Source organism: Chinchilla lanigera, unplaced genomic scaffold, assembly GCF_000276665.1.
Source record: "Chinchilla lanigera isolate Chin_1 unplaced genomic scaffold, ChiLan1.0 scaffold00041, whole genome shotgun sequence".
In the NCBI taxonomy this organism is placed as follows: domain Eukaryota; kingdom Metazoa; phylum Chordata; class Mammalia; order Rodentia; family Chinchillidae; genus Chinchilla; species Chinchilla lanigera.
In genome coordinates this window covers 15,051,626-15,064,408 of record NW_004955442.1, presented here as the reverse complement: position 1 = coordinate 15,064,408, position 12,783 = coordinate 15,051,626, and the positions used below count along the sequence as shown (strand labels likewise).

General features: G+C 52.4%; 3 protein-coding genes across 9 annotated transcripts in view; 1 reads left to right on the top strand and 2 right to left on the bottom strand.

Moving 5' to 3' along the window:
• Positions 1 to 4,108: 4,108 nt before the first annotated feature.
• Mlst8 (MTOR associated protein, LST8 homolog) lies at positions 4,109 to 8,046 on the top strand. 4 transcript variants are annotated; one of them, XM_013517732.1, is made up of 9 exons: positions 4,109 to 4,191; positions 4,679 to 4,881; positions 5,023 to 5,071; positions 5,153 to 5,315; positions 5,664 to 5,739; positions 5,821 to 5,973; positions 6,712 to 6,836; positions 6,973 to 7,136; positions 7,392 to 8,046. In XM_013517732.1, the coding sequence occupies exons 2-9, from the start codon at positions 4,753 to 4,755 to the stop codon at positions 7,508 to 7,510; spliced, it is 978 nt and encodes a 325-aa protein (XP_013373186.1). In that variant the 5' UTR covers positions 4,109 to 4,191; positions 4,679 to 4,752; the 3' UTR covers positions 7,511 to 8,046. The 4 variants fall into 4 exon arrangements, with proteins under 4 accessions (XP_013373186.1, XP_013373184.1, XP_005391499.1 ...); XM_013517730.1 differs by having other exon boundaries at positions 5,020 to 5,071; XM_005391442.1 differs by having other exon boundaries at positions 4,118 to 4,191; positions 4,709 to 4,881; positions 5,020 to 5,071.
• Bricd5 (BRICHOS domain containing 5) lies at positions 7,903 to 10,293 on the bottom strand. 4 transcript variants are annotated; one of them, XM_005391446.2, is made up of 6 exons: positions 9,421 to 10,293; positions 9,148 to 9,270; positions 8,753 to 8,908; positions 8,580 to 8,681; positions 8,189 to 8,342; positions 7,903 to 8,105 (listed from the first exon to the last, which is right to left on the bottom strand). In XM_005391446.2, exons 1-6 carry the CDS (start codon positions 9,463 to 9,465, stop codon positions 8,011 to 8,013), a joined length of 675 nt encoding a protein of 224 aa, XP_005391503.1. In that variant the 5' UTR covers positions 9,466 to 10,293; the 3' UTR covers positions 7,903 to 8,010. The 4 variants fall into 4 exon arrangements, with proteins under 4 accessions (XP_005391503.1, XP_005391502.1, XP_013373189.1 ...); XM_005391445.2 differs by having other exon boundaries at positions 8,189 to 8,681; positions 9,421 to 9,478; positions 9,661 to 10,293; XM_013517735.1 differs by having other exon boundaries at positions 8,189 to 8,681; positions 9,421 to 9,475; positions 9,661 to 10,293.
• Positions 10,294 to 11,285: 992 nt separating this feature from the next.
• Positions 11,286 to 12,783, bottom strand: part of Pgp (phosphoglycolate phosphatase) — a gene marked incomplete in the record, with an annotated part of 1,975 nt that continues 477 nt past the window's right edge. Inside the window, 2 exon segments of the mRNA XM_013517733.1 lie at positions 11,286 to 12,445; positions 12,542 to 12,783. Coding sequence (XP_013373187.1) covers positions 12,120 to 12,445; positions 12,542 to 12,783 — 568 coding nt within the window.

Here is a 12,783-nt window from a genome sequence, read left to right as displayed (position 1 = left end):
AAAGAAAGAAAGAAAGAAAGAAAGAAAGAAAGAAAGAAAGAAAGAGAAAAGCTCAAGACTCTAGGGGATACCTGCACATACGCAGCCAAGTCTTCTCTCACCTTACCCTTCCCTCTTGCTCTTAGGCTCTGTCATGGTGTATATGGCTCCTGATGTCCTTCTAGGGCTGGAATCTGAAGGGCTCTTCTTTTCCTGCCACTATGCCCAGTACCCACCTGCTGCCCTGAGCCTGCTGTGGAACTGCCTTAGGTGTTTTTGTCTCTTTGGAGAGGGAGCTGAGTAGAATGGGGAGCTTTTTCCTCAGACAGAAAGGGAACAGGAGAGAGTGGGGCCTGGCAGGATGTTGTCTGACCTGGAGCTAGAGGAAACCTGGTTTCACCATCTTCCAGCCATGTGTCTCTGACACCAGCTCTACAGCTCTGAACCTCAGTTTTCTTTTCTTTTCTTTTCTTTTTTTTTTTTTTTTGAGACAGGGTCTCATTATATAGTTCAGGCTGGCCTAGACTCACTATGTAGCTTAGGTTGGCCTCAAACTCACAGCAATACTCCCGTCTCAGCCTCCTAAATGCTGAGATTACAGGTGTGTACTATCATGCCCGGCTCTAGCCTCGAGCCTCAGTTTTCTTATCTTCAAATGTAGTAGATCATCCTCAGCAGAGTCACTGTGAGAAATTAAGCATAATCACAGTTAGGTGGTTCCCCAAAAGCTGAACTTAGTTACCATATGACCCAGTAATTCCACTCCAGGGATAGACTCAAGAGAAGTAAAAACGTATGCAAACAGGTGTTTGCATATAAATGTCTGTAGCGGTACTATTCATAAAAGCCAAAAAGGAGAAAATAACCCACACATCCATAAGCCGATAAAAATCTGGTCCATCTGTACGATGGAGTATTATTCAGCCACAGAAAGTAATGAAGCACTGACACATACTGTGATGTGAATAAACCTTGAAAACACAATGCTAAGAAAAAATAGACACAAAAGGCCACAAGTTATAGGATTCCATTGATATCAAGTGTCCAGAATAAGCCAATTTATAAAGACAGGAAACAGATTAGGGTTTGCCAGTAGCTGGTAGAGGTGGATGGGGAGTAGCTGCTTAGTAGGTGCAGGTCTCCTCTTTGGGATGATGACAAAATTTTCAAGCTAATGAAAGGTAGTGGTTGCATACCAGTTTCACTGTACTGAGACTGAATTGCTCACTTTAAATGGTTAATGTTATGTGAATTTGCTCTCAGTTAAAACAAAAACATCCCAGTGCAGTGGTGCATGCCTGTAATCCCAGCTTTCTGGGAGGCTGAGGTAGGAGGACCAAAAGTTTGAGCCCCACCTGGGCAACCTAGTGATTTAGTGAGACCTTGTCTCAAAATATAAGATAAAAAAGAAGCTAGGAATGCCACTCGGTGCAAAGGTCCAGGGTTCATTTTTCAGTACTGGTAAAAAAAAAAAAAAAATTCCCACATAGAACACGCCTTCAAAATGAAAGTAAAGATGCTGTCTTGGTTATTTTTCTCATTGCTAAGACAAAATACCCAACACCAAAAGTTAAAGGAGGGAAGGTTTATTTTGGCTCACAGTTCGTAGAAGTTTCAGTTCTTAGGTGGCTGGCTCCAAGGCAGGATGGCAAGGCCGAGGTGCATCACCAAGAGAAACAGTACATGGTGGGCAGAAGGCAGCAAAGCAATGAAATAGCAAAGAAGCAGCAAGTGAAGACAGCAGCCCTCTTTCTGTTCTTATATTCTACCCAGGCTACTCAGGCTTAGGGCAGGTAGCACTCATACCTAGGCAGGGCCTTCTCATTATCTACGCACAGCACTATGCCAAATCAATCAGTGGACCAATTTAGTAAAAACACACCTTGCTCCCAGCATCACCCAGTTAATCCCAGCATCACACACTCTAGATCCAGCCACCTCTGAAAAGTGCTACCTATGACCAGATGAGGCTTTGGGGGGACATCTAGATACAAACCATAATAAGCGTTGAAGGTCAGAAGCTGGGTAGGTAAAGGAGTAGAAGGAAAACATCCCAGACAGAGGCAAAGGATCCAAGTGATAGTGTGGTAAAGTGAGAGGGTGTCATCTCTACTGAGGCCATGATCTGTGGGAAGGAGAGACCAGAAAGCCACAGGGTGGGCAAGAGTCAGGCCTAGGAATCTGGAGGGTACCAGAAATCCTCTGAAGGCTTTAATGATGTGATAAGGTCTAACTTTTACTTGTAAGAGACCACTCTGCAAAAGTGGGTGTAGAGCCAGATGTGGTGGTACACACCTATAGTCCTAGTACTCTGGAGGCTGAGGCAAGAGAATCACTCTGTCTCAAGAAAACAAAAAAAGTGGATGTGGAATATGGGGAGGTTGTTATGGGGGAGAAAGAGTCGGGAAGCAAAAGACAGGGAGGTCAGAGGAAGGGTGAGGGATGGGAATGTGTCCAGATAATGCCCAACTATAACACATGAAGTGTAAGTTGTTAGTGAAGAATTGCCTTGGCCATGAATATGGTGTCCTCTGTGTGGGCATTTGAGAGGCTCAATCTAACTGGGAGCTGGATGTACACCATCAGAGCTGGAGACAGTGTGGAAAGGTCCCAGAGAAAGGCTAGCACTGGATGCTCCGGAACTAGTAGTCACAAGTTTCCAGGGATCCTGTGGGAAGGCTCCTGTATCTGGAGGAAGACAGAGAAAGATCCAGGAGTGGGGCACAATTGTGCAGTTGGGAGATGTTCAGGCATGATGCTGTCAACCATGGAGTAGACATGTCAAGAGGCAGGAGGAAAAGTATCCACTGGATTTGGCAAAGTGAGATGGCTGGAGATCTCGAAAATTTTCACTGGAGAGCTGGGGGTAAATTTGAAGAGTGAGGGGGAAGCAGTGAAGACAGCTTTGTTTTTGGGGTTGTTAGTTTTTTTTTTTTTTTTTCTTTTTTCTTTTCCTTTTGAGACAGGGCCTCACTATGCAGTTCAGGCTGGCCTTGAGCTCACTTTGTAGCCCAGGCTGGCCTCGAACTTACAATGATCCTCCTGCCTCAGCCTCCCAAGTGCTGGGATCACAGGCATGTGCCCCCAAGTCCGGCTCCTATTTGCAAGTTTTGCAAGTTTGGCTCAGTCTAGGTGACTTAGCAGTTTAGGAAAACTTGCCTCAAAATAAAAAATAAAAGAGCCCCAGAAATGTAGCTCAGTGTGGAAGCCCTGGATTCAATCCTCAGTATAAATAAATAATACGAAGAAGAGGATGTAGGGAACGTTTAGGTAGGAAGGTTCCTGGGTCCCAAGGCCTTGGTGGGTGGGCCAGAGTCTTTGTATTAGTCAAGGGACCAGATCAACTCTTTGTGTCACCAGAAGAAGGAGTGGTTGCAGCCATGTTCTTAAGTGTGGTGGGAACAAACTGTGGCAGAGACTGTCTCAAGAATTTGGAGGGACTGGGCATGGTGGCACACGCTTGTAATCCCAGCACTTAGGAGGCTGAGGCAGGATCGCTGTGAATTCAAGACCAGCCTGTGCTACATAGTGAGTTTACAGGTAGCCTGAACCACATAGGGAGACCCTGTCTCAAAAAACAATAACGAAAAAAAAAAAAAAAGAAAAAAAATTTCGGAAGGCTGGAATGGAAAACGAGGCATGAGTCTCTGCAGTTTGAAAAGGGTCCTGGGCCTTAGTAGGGTACCCCAAGGTTCAGGCTGGGGGCTGTACAGGTCTGAAAGTGTTGGGACAAGGGTTGTCAGATGTAGGAAATGAAACTACAGAATGTCCAAGTACATCCAAATGTAATGTAAATGAGTCATAAATTTTATTATAAATATATCCCACGTAGTGCTTGGGATATACTTATATTAAAAAATGTGTTGCTTATCTGAAATTCAAGAGCTGTGAACAAGGGCAGTGCAACACAGTAGCGGGTCAGAGAGAGAATGCGGACCGTGCAACTCTGAGACTTGGGCCTGCAAAACAAGCGCCAGAGTGCCGGGTGCCGAGCGGCGACACGGATGAACCCGCTCCTAGAGTCCATTACATGCTGTAATTCTCCGTAGTCCCCGTCCTAGAATTTTGGTCTCGTCCCACCACCCCTCCCGGCGCCCCATGGTATAGCCGGGAAGACCCATCGATAACTCCACGATCGGACTCGGCCTCTATCGACTCGCTCTGGCTCCCCTAGCCATCCTGGGTCACGGCAGAGCGCGGAGCGCGAGTAAGGTACGGAGGCCGCGGGACAAAGGCCAGGAACTGGCTACTGGGTGGCTAAGAGGGTGAAGCCAAGGGAAGGTGCGAGCTGATGTGACCCAGGGCGGTCAGTGAAGCACCGGGAGCTCATGGTGCGGCCAGACAGAGCCCGTTTCTAGTGGGTCTAGCAACCGGTCAGCTTCGCATGCGCAGCCGGAGCACTTGGCCTTCCTCGCCCCGCCCGCCGCCTGAGCATGCGCATCGTGCCCCTGCGGCAGACGGCGGCTCGCGTGACTGCCCTCTTTTGGGCGCAGGTGGCGTGGCATTCAGCGGGTGCCTGCGAGGGCAAGGGCCTGGGAGGGTAGTGTCCCTGGCTGGCGGTAATCAGCGAATCCTTGAACCTGAGGAGCCTCAGTTTTTCCATCTCTAACGTAGAAATTATAATACCTGTCTCAGAGCAGAAGATAGTTAGTACCCCAGCAGCATCTCCTAAATACCTACCACCTCTCTTCCTGTCCAGATGGTCTAACCTTTGACCCCCTCCAATCAGTTCTCCTGCCCTGGTCGAGACTCGTACTTCCCGGCAGCTACACCATGAACACCTCTCCAGGAACAGTGGGCAGTGACCCTGTTATCTTGGCCACTGCGGGCTATGACCATACTGTGCGGTTCTGGCAGGCCCACAGCGGGATCTGTACACGCACTGTGCAGCATCAGGATTCTGTATCCTCAACCTGAACGATGGGCAGGGTGGTGCTGGGCAGGCCAGATGGTGGGGATGGTGTAGCAGCTCCTTTCAGATAGGGCAGGTAAGAGCCGTGGCTCCAGACTCTTTCTGTCATCCTCCTTAACTGACCCCAGCAGGTGAATGCGCTGGAAATCACTCCAGACCGAAGCATGATTGCTGCTGCAGGTACCTGTGATTCTTGACCTCTGACCCCTGACCTCCCCTTGACTTGGGGAAACCATGTTTCAATTCACTGTGTGTTCTTAGGTTATCAGCACATCCGAATGTATGATCTCAACTCCAATAATCCCAACCCTATCATTAGCTATGATGGAGTCAATAAGAACATCGCATCTGTTGGCTTCCATGAGGATGGCCGTTGGATGTACACAGGCGGGGAGGACTGCACAGCCCGAATTTGGGACCTCAGGTGTTGAGTGCTGGGCAGGAGAGGCATGCTGCCTGGGGGTGAGGGTGGTCAGGAGGGGCTGGGCTTGGGCAGGTTCTCTCCAAGCCAAGGCTGGGCTAGGGAGCTTTGTATCAGTGATTTAGTGAGAGAAGGAGAAAAACCTAGTGGAGTGAATTACATCAAAGAGCTAGCCATGCTTTGAGGCCAGGACCCGGCTTTTCTCCTCTTCAGTCAGTCTCTGGCTTCAGGATACTGCTGGGGCGGGGAAGAGCCAAACCTCTGAGGAGTAGGGAGATTTTCTAGGGAGAGGGCATTTGGTGGGACACCAACAGCATCCTCTAGAGATAGTGTGTGATATCTCCCCCACAGGTCCCGAAATCTGCAGTGTCAGCGGATCTTCCAGGTGAATGCACCCATTAACTGTGTGTGCTTGCACCCCAACCAGGTGAGAATTATTCATGGGGCGAGGGACTCGGAGTCTGAAAGGCAATACCTCACGCTATACCTCACCTACCCTACACCCCAGGCAGAGCTCATCGTGGGTGACCAGAGCGGTGCTATCCACATCTGGGACTTGAAAACAGATCACAATGAGCAGCTGATCCCAGAACCAGAGGTTTCCATCACATCTGCCCATATTGATCCTGATGCCAGCTACATGGCAGCAGTCAATAGCACCGTGAGTCCCCGTACTCCCTGAAAATGGGATGATTTTCCAGTGTCTCTCACGCCCCAATGAGGTTCAAACACCCGCCAGCCACCAGAGCCAGTAATATGGGTACCATTCTTGATGTCCCTTTATCTGCCTCCCATGGCCCATCCAGCAGGTCAGGGAACCTCAGCCGTCCATTTCCCTGTCACCTCCTGGCCCAGGTCACCCTTCTCTGATGCTGACAGTCTCTCTGTGCCCTACCTTTCTTCTCTCTGACCTCCCCTTGCCCTTTTGTCCATTCTTCTTTGGCAGCAGCCTTACTATACCGACTGTACCATTCTGCTGAGGAGATCCCAAGATGGCCTGTATCCTGCCCATGGTCTGCAGGACTCTGGTTTGGGCTCTGCTCTCCCTTCTAGCCTCATTTTTTCTCCCCTAATTGAAATCATCGTGTATCACTTGTTCTACATTCCAGCCTTGCCCTGCCACGTCTCTGTCTGGGTGCCCTCCTCTCCTTTTGCACACCTCTATTGGCCAGTAGTATCCCTTCAGGGAGGTGTGTGTGAGCCCTTGGCCAGTGTGGCTTCCTGATCTTAGCTAGCCAGGTGTGGCCTCTGGTTGGGGCCGGGCCTTCTACAGCCCATCTATATGCCCTGGCCCAGCTCCCTATATGCACTTGGCCCCAAGTGTTGCATCCAGGTTCAACTCCCAAGGTGGCCATCTCTGAGGTTCCAGGTTTCAAGTGACTTCCCTTCTACCCAATAGGGAAACTGCTATGTCTGGAATCTGACTGGGGGTATTGGTGATGAGGTGACCCAACTCATTCCTAAGACCAAGATTCCAGCCCATACTCGCTACGCCCTGCAGTGCCGTTTCAGCCCTGACTCCACGTGCGTGCAAGGCCTGGTGGCCTGGAAGGGATTTTCTTGGGGCTGGGCTTTGATGGGTTGGGCCTACCTGTTGCATGGTAAAGGGTTACAGAGTGGAAGTGATTACCACTTTAGACGCCTGCATCCCTACCCCCAGGCTCCTTGCCACCTGCTCAGCTGACCAGACATGCAAGATTTGGAGGACATCCAACTTTTCCCTGATGACAGAGCTGAGCATCAAAAGCAGCAACCCTGGAGAGTCGTCACGTGGCTGGATGTGGGGTTGTGCCTTCTCGGGGGACTCCCAGTATATTGTCACAGGTGAATCCTACTTCCCCTCCCCTGCCTGGACTTATGGAATGGGCCAGCCCAGCTGCTGCGGCTCCTCTACCTCAGGCCAGCTGTGTCAGACTCCAGGCAGAGCAATTGCCCTATAGGAGGACAGTCACTTATAGGGACTTTGGCTAGGGTAGACGGGTGGACACCTTGAGTCCTGCTGTAGGAGACCCCTGGGAGGCCTAGTCCCAACCAAGAGCTATACCTGGCCCTGAGCTATTGCCTAATCCTTCCCAACAGCTTCATCTGACAACTTGGCCCGCCTTTGGTGTGTGGAGACTGGAGAAATCAAGAGAGAGTATGGTGGCCACCAGAAAGCTGTCGTTTGTTTGGCCTTCAATGACAGCGTCCTGGGTTAGCCTGTACCTTTCAGACTGCGGACAGCTATTGGGTAGTGGGGATGGCCTATGCAGTATCTACAGCTGGATCTTTCTGTGTATCAACTGGTCAGAGCAAAATCCCTGAGCTAGTCTCTGCCTACTAGGTCTACTACCTGAGCAGGCCACCCTGGACCCTCTCAACCAGCCTAGACCTGCTGTGTGCTATAGAACTCCATCAGTGCCCATTTGCTTATCAGAACCCATCAAGCCAGGGTTCACATGCTTGGGCTGGGAGAGCCTCTATTCCCTCCAGAAAGACTGAACCCCTGGGCCTGGAGCCCTGGGGGAACATGAGGCTGGTGCCTATCTCCACATCTTGCTTCCCCTTCCTGCCCTGATCAGATCCCGAGGCCCAGAGAACACCACCACAGCCAGGTGCAAGGGTTTATTTGTCCCTGCCAGCAGTTGCCTTCCATGGTGCTGCTGACCAGCCAACTGGTGGCCTGTGGAGACAAGTCCAGATGGGTCAGGGAGAGGACTTAGTCTGGAAGGTAATAAAAGCAGACGGACATGCAGATGTTGCTTGGGAAGCAGATGTCAATGCAGAGATAGATCAGCCGCTGTCTCTGGGGCCCTGGGGAAAGGCGGGGGCGGGGGGGTCATGAATTCCCAAAGGGCTTCCACTCAGGCCTCTCTACACAGTATCCCCCAACTCACCTTCCACTCGATGGGCCCAATAGATGGGAATCTTTGCACAGAGCTGTTGGACTGAAGCTCCCACCTGGGCAGGATCTACGGTATGGCTCCCATGCACTGCCAGCAGCTCTTGGGCATGGTGGGTGTCCTGGCCAGGGGCATGGGACTGTTGGGCCTGCAAAAAGGCTCTGGTGGGCCATAGCATGGGGTACTTGCCTGCTTCTGGCTGGGTTGGGGCCACACATCCCACCCCAACCTGACAGCCCAGCCATCTGTTATCAGCAGCCTCAGCTAAGGGAAGATAGAGCGCTCTGTTCTCTGAAACCAGAGCCGCAGCTGGCCAGGGCCGGTGGCACACAGGACCCTTTGTCTGGTTCCTGTCCTGGGGGTTGAGCCAAGTGGGGCTGCTCACCCTGGAGGTGTTCACCATTAGCTGCAGGGTCTCCCAATCTTGGGCCTCCATTAGGCGGAGGAAGCAGGCCTGGTGCTCTGCTGGACGGTAGCAGATGCAGCCCTGGGGAAGCAGGTGGGTGAGATGTGGCTTTCCCTAACATCTGCAGTTTGACCCTCTCCCTGTTAACTCACATTTTGCCCATCAAACAGCACTGTCCAGCTGCGGTTGCTTTGAGGTGGAGTCACCATAATGGTTGCCATGTTCCGGACCATGTCCACCAGGGTGGTTTGGTTGAACCTGGGCACCCGTGGGCTTGGGAGAGTCAGTTGCAGCATCTGCAGGAATGGCTGAAATGGGAAGTTGGGAGTTCAGCCAGGCAGGCTTTACAGTCCCAAATGTCCCCAGCCCTGGGCTATTCACTTCTGCATCATTTGAATGGGCTTTCAACCCTTCCGGTCCTCTTACCATTTACTGCAAGGCCAGCGTCATGGCCTGTTTTGGGCCTAGCTCCTTTGCAGGGCTGGCATGTGCTGGTCTTCTTGCCCCCTCCCACTGTGTATACCTTTGTTCCTGAGGATAGGCTCACCTTGGGAGGGCCTTGAGTGAAGCCAAGAAGCCCTCCAGCCACAACCCCTGCAGTGGCTAAGGCCAACAGCAGCAGCAGCAGACTTATGGCTCTCCAGCTCCCATGGCAGGGTTTAGTCTTCACCTAAGGGCACATTGTGGTTAGTGGGGCCATTGGGTTGGAGACCCAAAAGCAGGCTTGCTCAGGGAAGGAAGGTATAGTGGGTGGTGGGCCTCCCAATCCCTGTCCAGGGAATCCCCAGGTCTTTGTCCAGGGAATGGCAGAGGTACTCACCTCTGCAGGACCAGGACCCTCCGTGTAGCTGCTCCTGTCCTCCATGCTACAGCCCCTGCTGACAATACACGATTGTCTGCAGCCCCTTGGAGGATTCAGCAGGGAAACCTCAGGATGCTTCTGATGAGCCAAACAACTGTACCCTCCCTTCCAGACCCGCTGCCTCCTCCCTACCTCAGTATCTGATATCTAGGTCAGAGCCAGGACAACTCCCTCCCCCACTCGGGGGGTGCCACTCACCAGGCCAGGTTAACAGCAGGCCTGTAGAGACCGGAGAGCACAGGGTCTTGGAGGACTTGAGAACTGAGGCCTCAGTGGGAATCCAGTCCAGGTTATTGATTGGGGGTAGTTCAGGCCCAGCCTGGATGACTGGGACAGATTTACTGTCTTCCCATCTGCTACCTCTGGACTCTAGTGCTGGGGACAGAGCCTGGCACACAGCAACCCATCAATAAATACCTGTCCAATAACACTAGTACTGGGCTGTGTACCACTTCCCTCCTCTCCCTTGTGTCCCTAGTTGCTTTCAGCCCCACCACCACCTTAGGCTGTGGACACTCAGCAGAACACACAGGCCTAGCACCAAGGAGGCGACTGAATCAGCAATTGGCACCCAACTGGAGTCTTCTTCATGCTGAGGATGGTCAGTTTGGCTTTGTCCCATCCCCCTGCAATGGCTTGCTTCTAATTCATCCCTACTCACTTGTCACTGGTCCCTGGTCTATCTCCAGACCTATGAGTGCCTATGCTTCATCCTGTGGTCCTGCTCTGGTTTTATGCCTGATTCTTCCAAACTGTTCTGTAACAGGCCTGAAATGGTGTAGGGCTGCAGTAGTCATTTTTCCATATCTGGAAGTGGAACCGTAGCCCAGCTTTTTTTCAGTCCTCCCATCCTGCCCTCACCCCCCTAGCTAGACAGTTGCCACCTGTGGGCAACAGTAAAGGCGAGAGGAAGGAAGGCCCAGTCAGTGCAGGTTTGAGAGTTTAATGTGCATGTAAGGTCACACAGTGCAAGGGGTCAGAGATGGGGTTCACACAGGCTCCCAAGCCGGCTGAAGAGAGGCATTGCTGGCTGCTGCATCTGCTGTGTGCTCCTGGTGTGGGTGACAACGCCCTGACAGGCCTGCTCAATATCCAGACCCACCTTGAGCCGACCTCGCAGAGCCAACGTCAGCACCACCAACCTCACAGGCATGGCTGCCCTCCTGTTGCCATGTGGCACCATCCCAATCCCAGCCACTCCAGCGGGGAGCAGCTGCAGGTGTAGATACCCTTTATTGCTCTGAGAGCTCAGCGAACAGGTGAAGGAGCACTGTGATCACAGGGCTGGGAGAAGCCACTGGATACAGGGTGAGGCACTGGGAAGGAGTCAGCCAAAAGGAACAGCCTCCCAGGCTCTGCCCTGCAAGTGCTGCCAAGTCTGCTCAGCGAGCTGCTAAAGTTCAGCAGCCTTAGGGAACAGACAGAAAAGGCCACAGCCCCTGCAGAAACCCCAGGTCAGCTGGTGGGTCCTGCCAGTCCTCCTACTGACTACCATCCAGGGAATACAAGGCCAGGATGGCCTCACACCTAACCCCCACTGACATCTGACCCCAACCCTGATCCAGGGTACAGGCAGGCAGGGAGAGACTGAATACTTTGTAAAACAACTTCCTGTTATCTGGGACATCTCTTTCCTCCCCAACCCAGAGGGCACCCAGGGTGACAGGCAGTCCTTGGCCAACACACGCCTTTAGCCATGTTGCTGGCTACAAAACATGCAGACTTCTTCAGTGTGATTTCTCCTATGAGACAGAGCACAGCTATTAATCTACATACTTAAAATTCAATTCCACCACTTGACAAAGTTGTTCACAAGTTACAAATTTTTTTTTTTTTTTTTTTTTTTTTGGTACCAACACTGCTCTGAGCTCCCTGCATAGTAGCCCAGAGTTCAGTGAAGGTGTCCATACCCGCCTGTCTGAGTCACCTGGATTTTAATGCATACTTGAGACAGTCGAAGTTTAGCTGGGCTCTGGGCTGAGTTTACAGAATGGGGCAGCTGTGTATGAGAAGCTGCAGCCCGGGGCATCTGAAACGGAACAGACATTGTGACATCAAAGTGGTTTTCAAAGGAAACAGGAGGGGTGGCAAGGGCAGCACCCCACACTCAAGGACAGATTGACACCACTTAGGAGTGGCCTTCTTACTCCCTGCAGATAAGGAGCTGGGACACAGCAGCAGCCGACAGCTCTGCTGCATTACCACACTCCGGGGAGGGGGGGCACAGAGGACCTCCTGTCTGCACAAGGGTGTCACAACAGTCACAATAATCAGGCCCTTCTTTTCTCTGCCCTCCAAGAGGGCTTGATCCCTGAACAAAACTTTTAAATACATGACACACACCTCTAGACCTGCAAGGCCTGAGGTTACCTGAATCCTGGACAGGTGCCAAGCCTGCCCTAGCCAACACATCCAAAGCCCAGGACCCACCCCTACGATGCCCTCCAAGCTTAAAAAGTGCATCTTAAATTAAAATATAAGCATCTGTAAACAACATCGTCCCCGAAACGTTTACTTACAAGGCTAACAACTACTGCCTCCACTTAACTCCAATTACACTCTTCGGCCACATCGCTGAGCCAATGCCTAAGCCCCACCTATTAATTTGGCTAACGTTTTCAATTACTTTTATTCTGGAGATTAAAGACACTAAATCTTTAACCTTGAAGGGCGGGCAAGAGATCGGCTATGCTGTCAACATAGAAGTCAGGAACCATTTTCTTCTTAGACATGCAGTCACTTTCCTGATTACTCTTCACGTCCCCCAGCGTGGAGACTCCCGTGAGGGTCAGGATGGTCTTCAGGCCGCAGGTGACGCCAAGGAGGATGTCGGTGTCCAGGCGGTCCCCGACCATGACCGTGCGCTCCGGGTCGATGCCGTATTCCTGGGACACGCAGTCGAAGATGAAGCGGCTGGGCTTCCCGATGATGTCGGCTTGGCGCTGGGCGGCCATCTCCACCGCGCGCACCAAGCAGCCGGTACCTGCGGGCGGAGGGAGGGAACGGGACGCCGGGGTCAGAGCGCGGGGAGGCGGCGGGGCGGCGTGCCCTCCGGCCTCCCGCCCCGGGGCGCACGGACCCGCGAGGAAGCGGCCGTTCTCCAGGGGGAGCCGGTTATCCATGTTGGTGCCCACGAGCAGGCAGCCGGGCCGCTGGAGGTAGCGCACGGCCTGGGTGAGCTTCATGTAGCTGAAGTGCGGGTCGAAGCCCACCACCACCGCACGCACCTCGGGGTCGAGCGGCGAGGCCAGCCAGTCAGCGGCGCCGTCGCCCCGCAGCGGCTCGGGCCCCACGCCCACGCTGGCGACGCCCACGGCCTGC

Bases quoted from the DNA above. Each gene is read 5' to 3' on its own strand.
- Mlst8 (XM_013517730.1), top strand. From the start codon at position 4,753: ATGAACACCTCTCCAGGAACAGTGGGCAGTGACCCTGTTATCTTGGCC. The intron at 5,072-5,152 runs GTACCTGTGATT...GTGTGTTCTTAG, and splicing joins AAGCATGATTGCTGCTGCAG to GTTATCAGCACATCCGAATG. The intron at 5,316-5,663 runs GTGTTGAGTGCT...TCTCCCCCACAG, and splicing joins GCCCGAATTTGGGACCTCAG to GTCCCGAAATCTGCAGTGTC.
- Bricd5 (XM_013517734.1), bottom strand. From the start codon at position 9,465: ATGGAGGACAGGAGCAGCTACACGGAGGGTCCTGGTCCTGCAGAG. The intron at 8,909-9,147 runs GTGAGCCTATCC...TTCCCATTTCAG, and splicing joins TCACTCAAGGCCCTCCCAAG to CCATTCCTGCAGATGCTGCA. The intron at 8,106-8,188 runs GTGAGTTGGGGG...GCCTTTCCCCAG, and splicing joins TTGGGCCCATCGAGTGGAAG to GGCCCCAGAGACAGCGGCTG.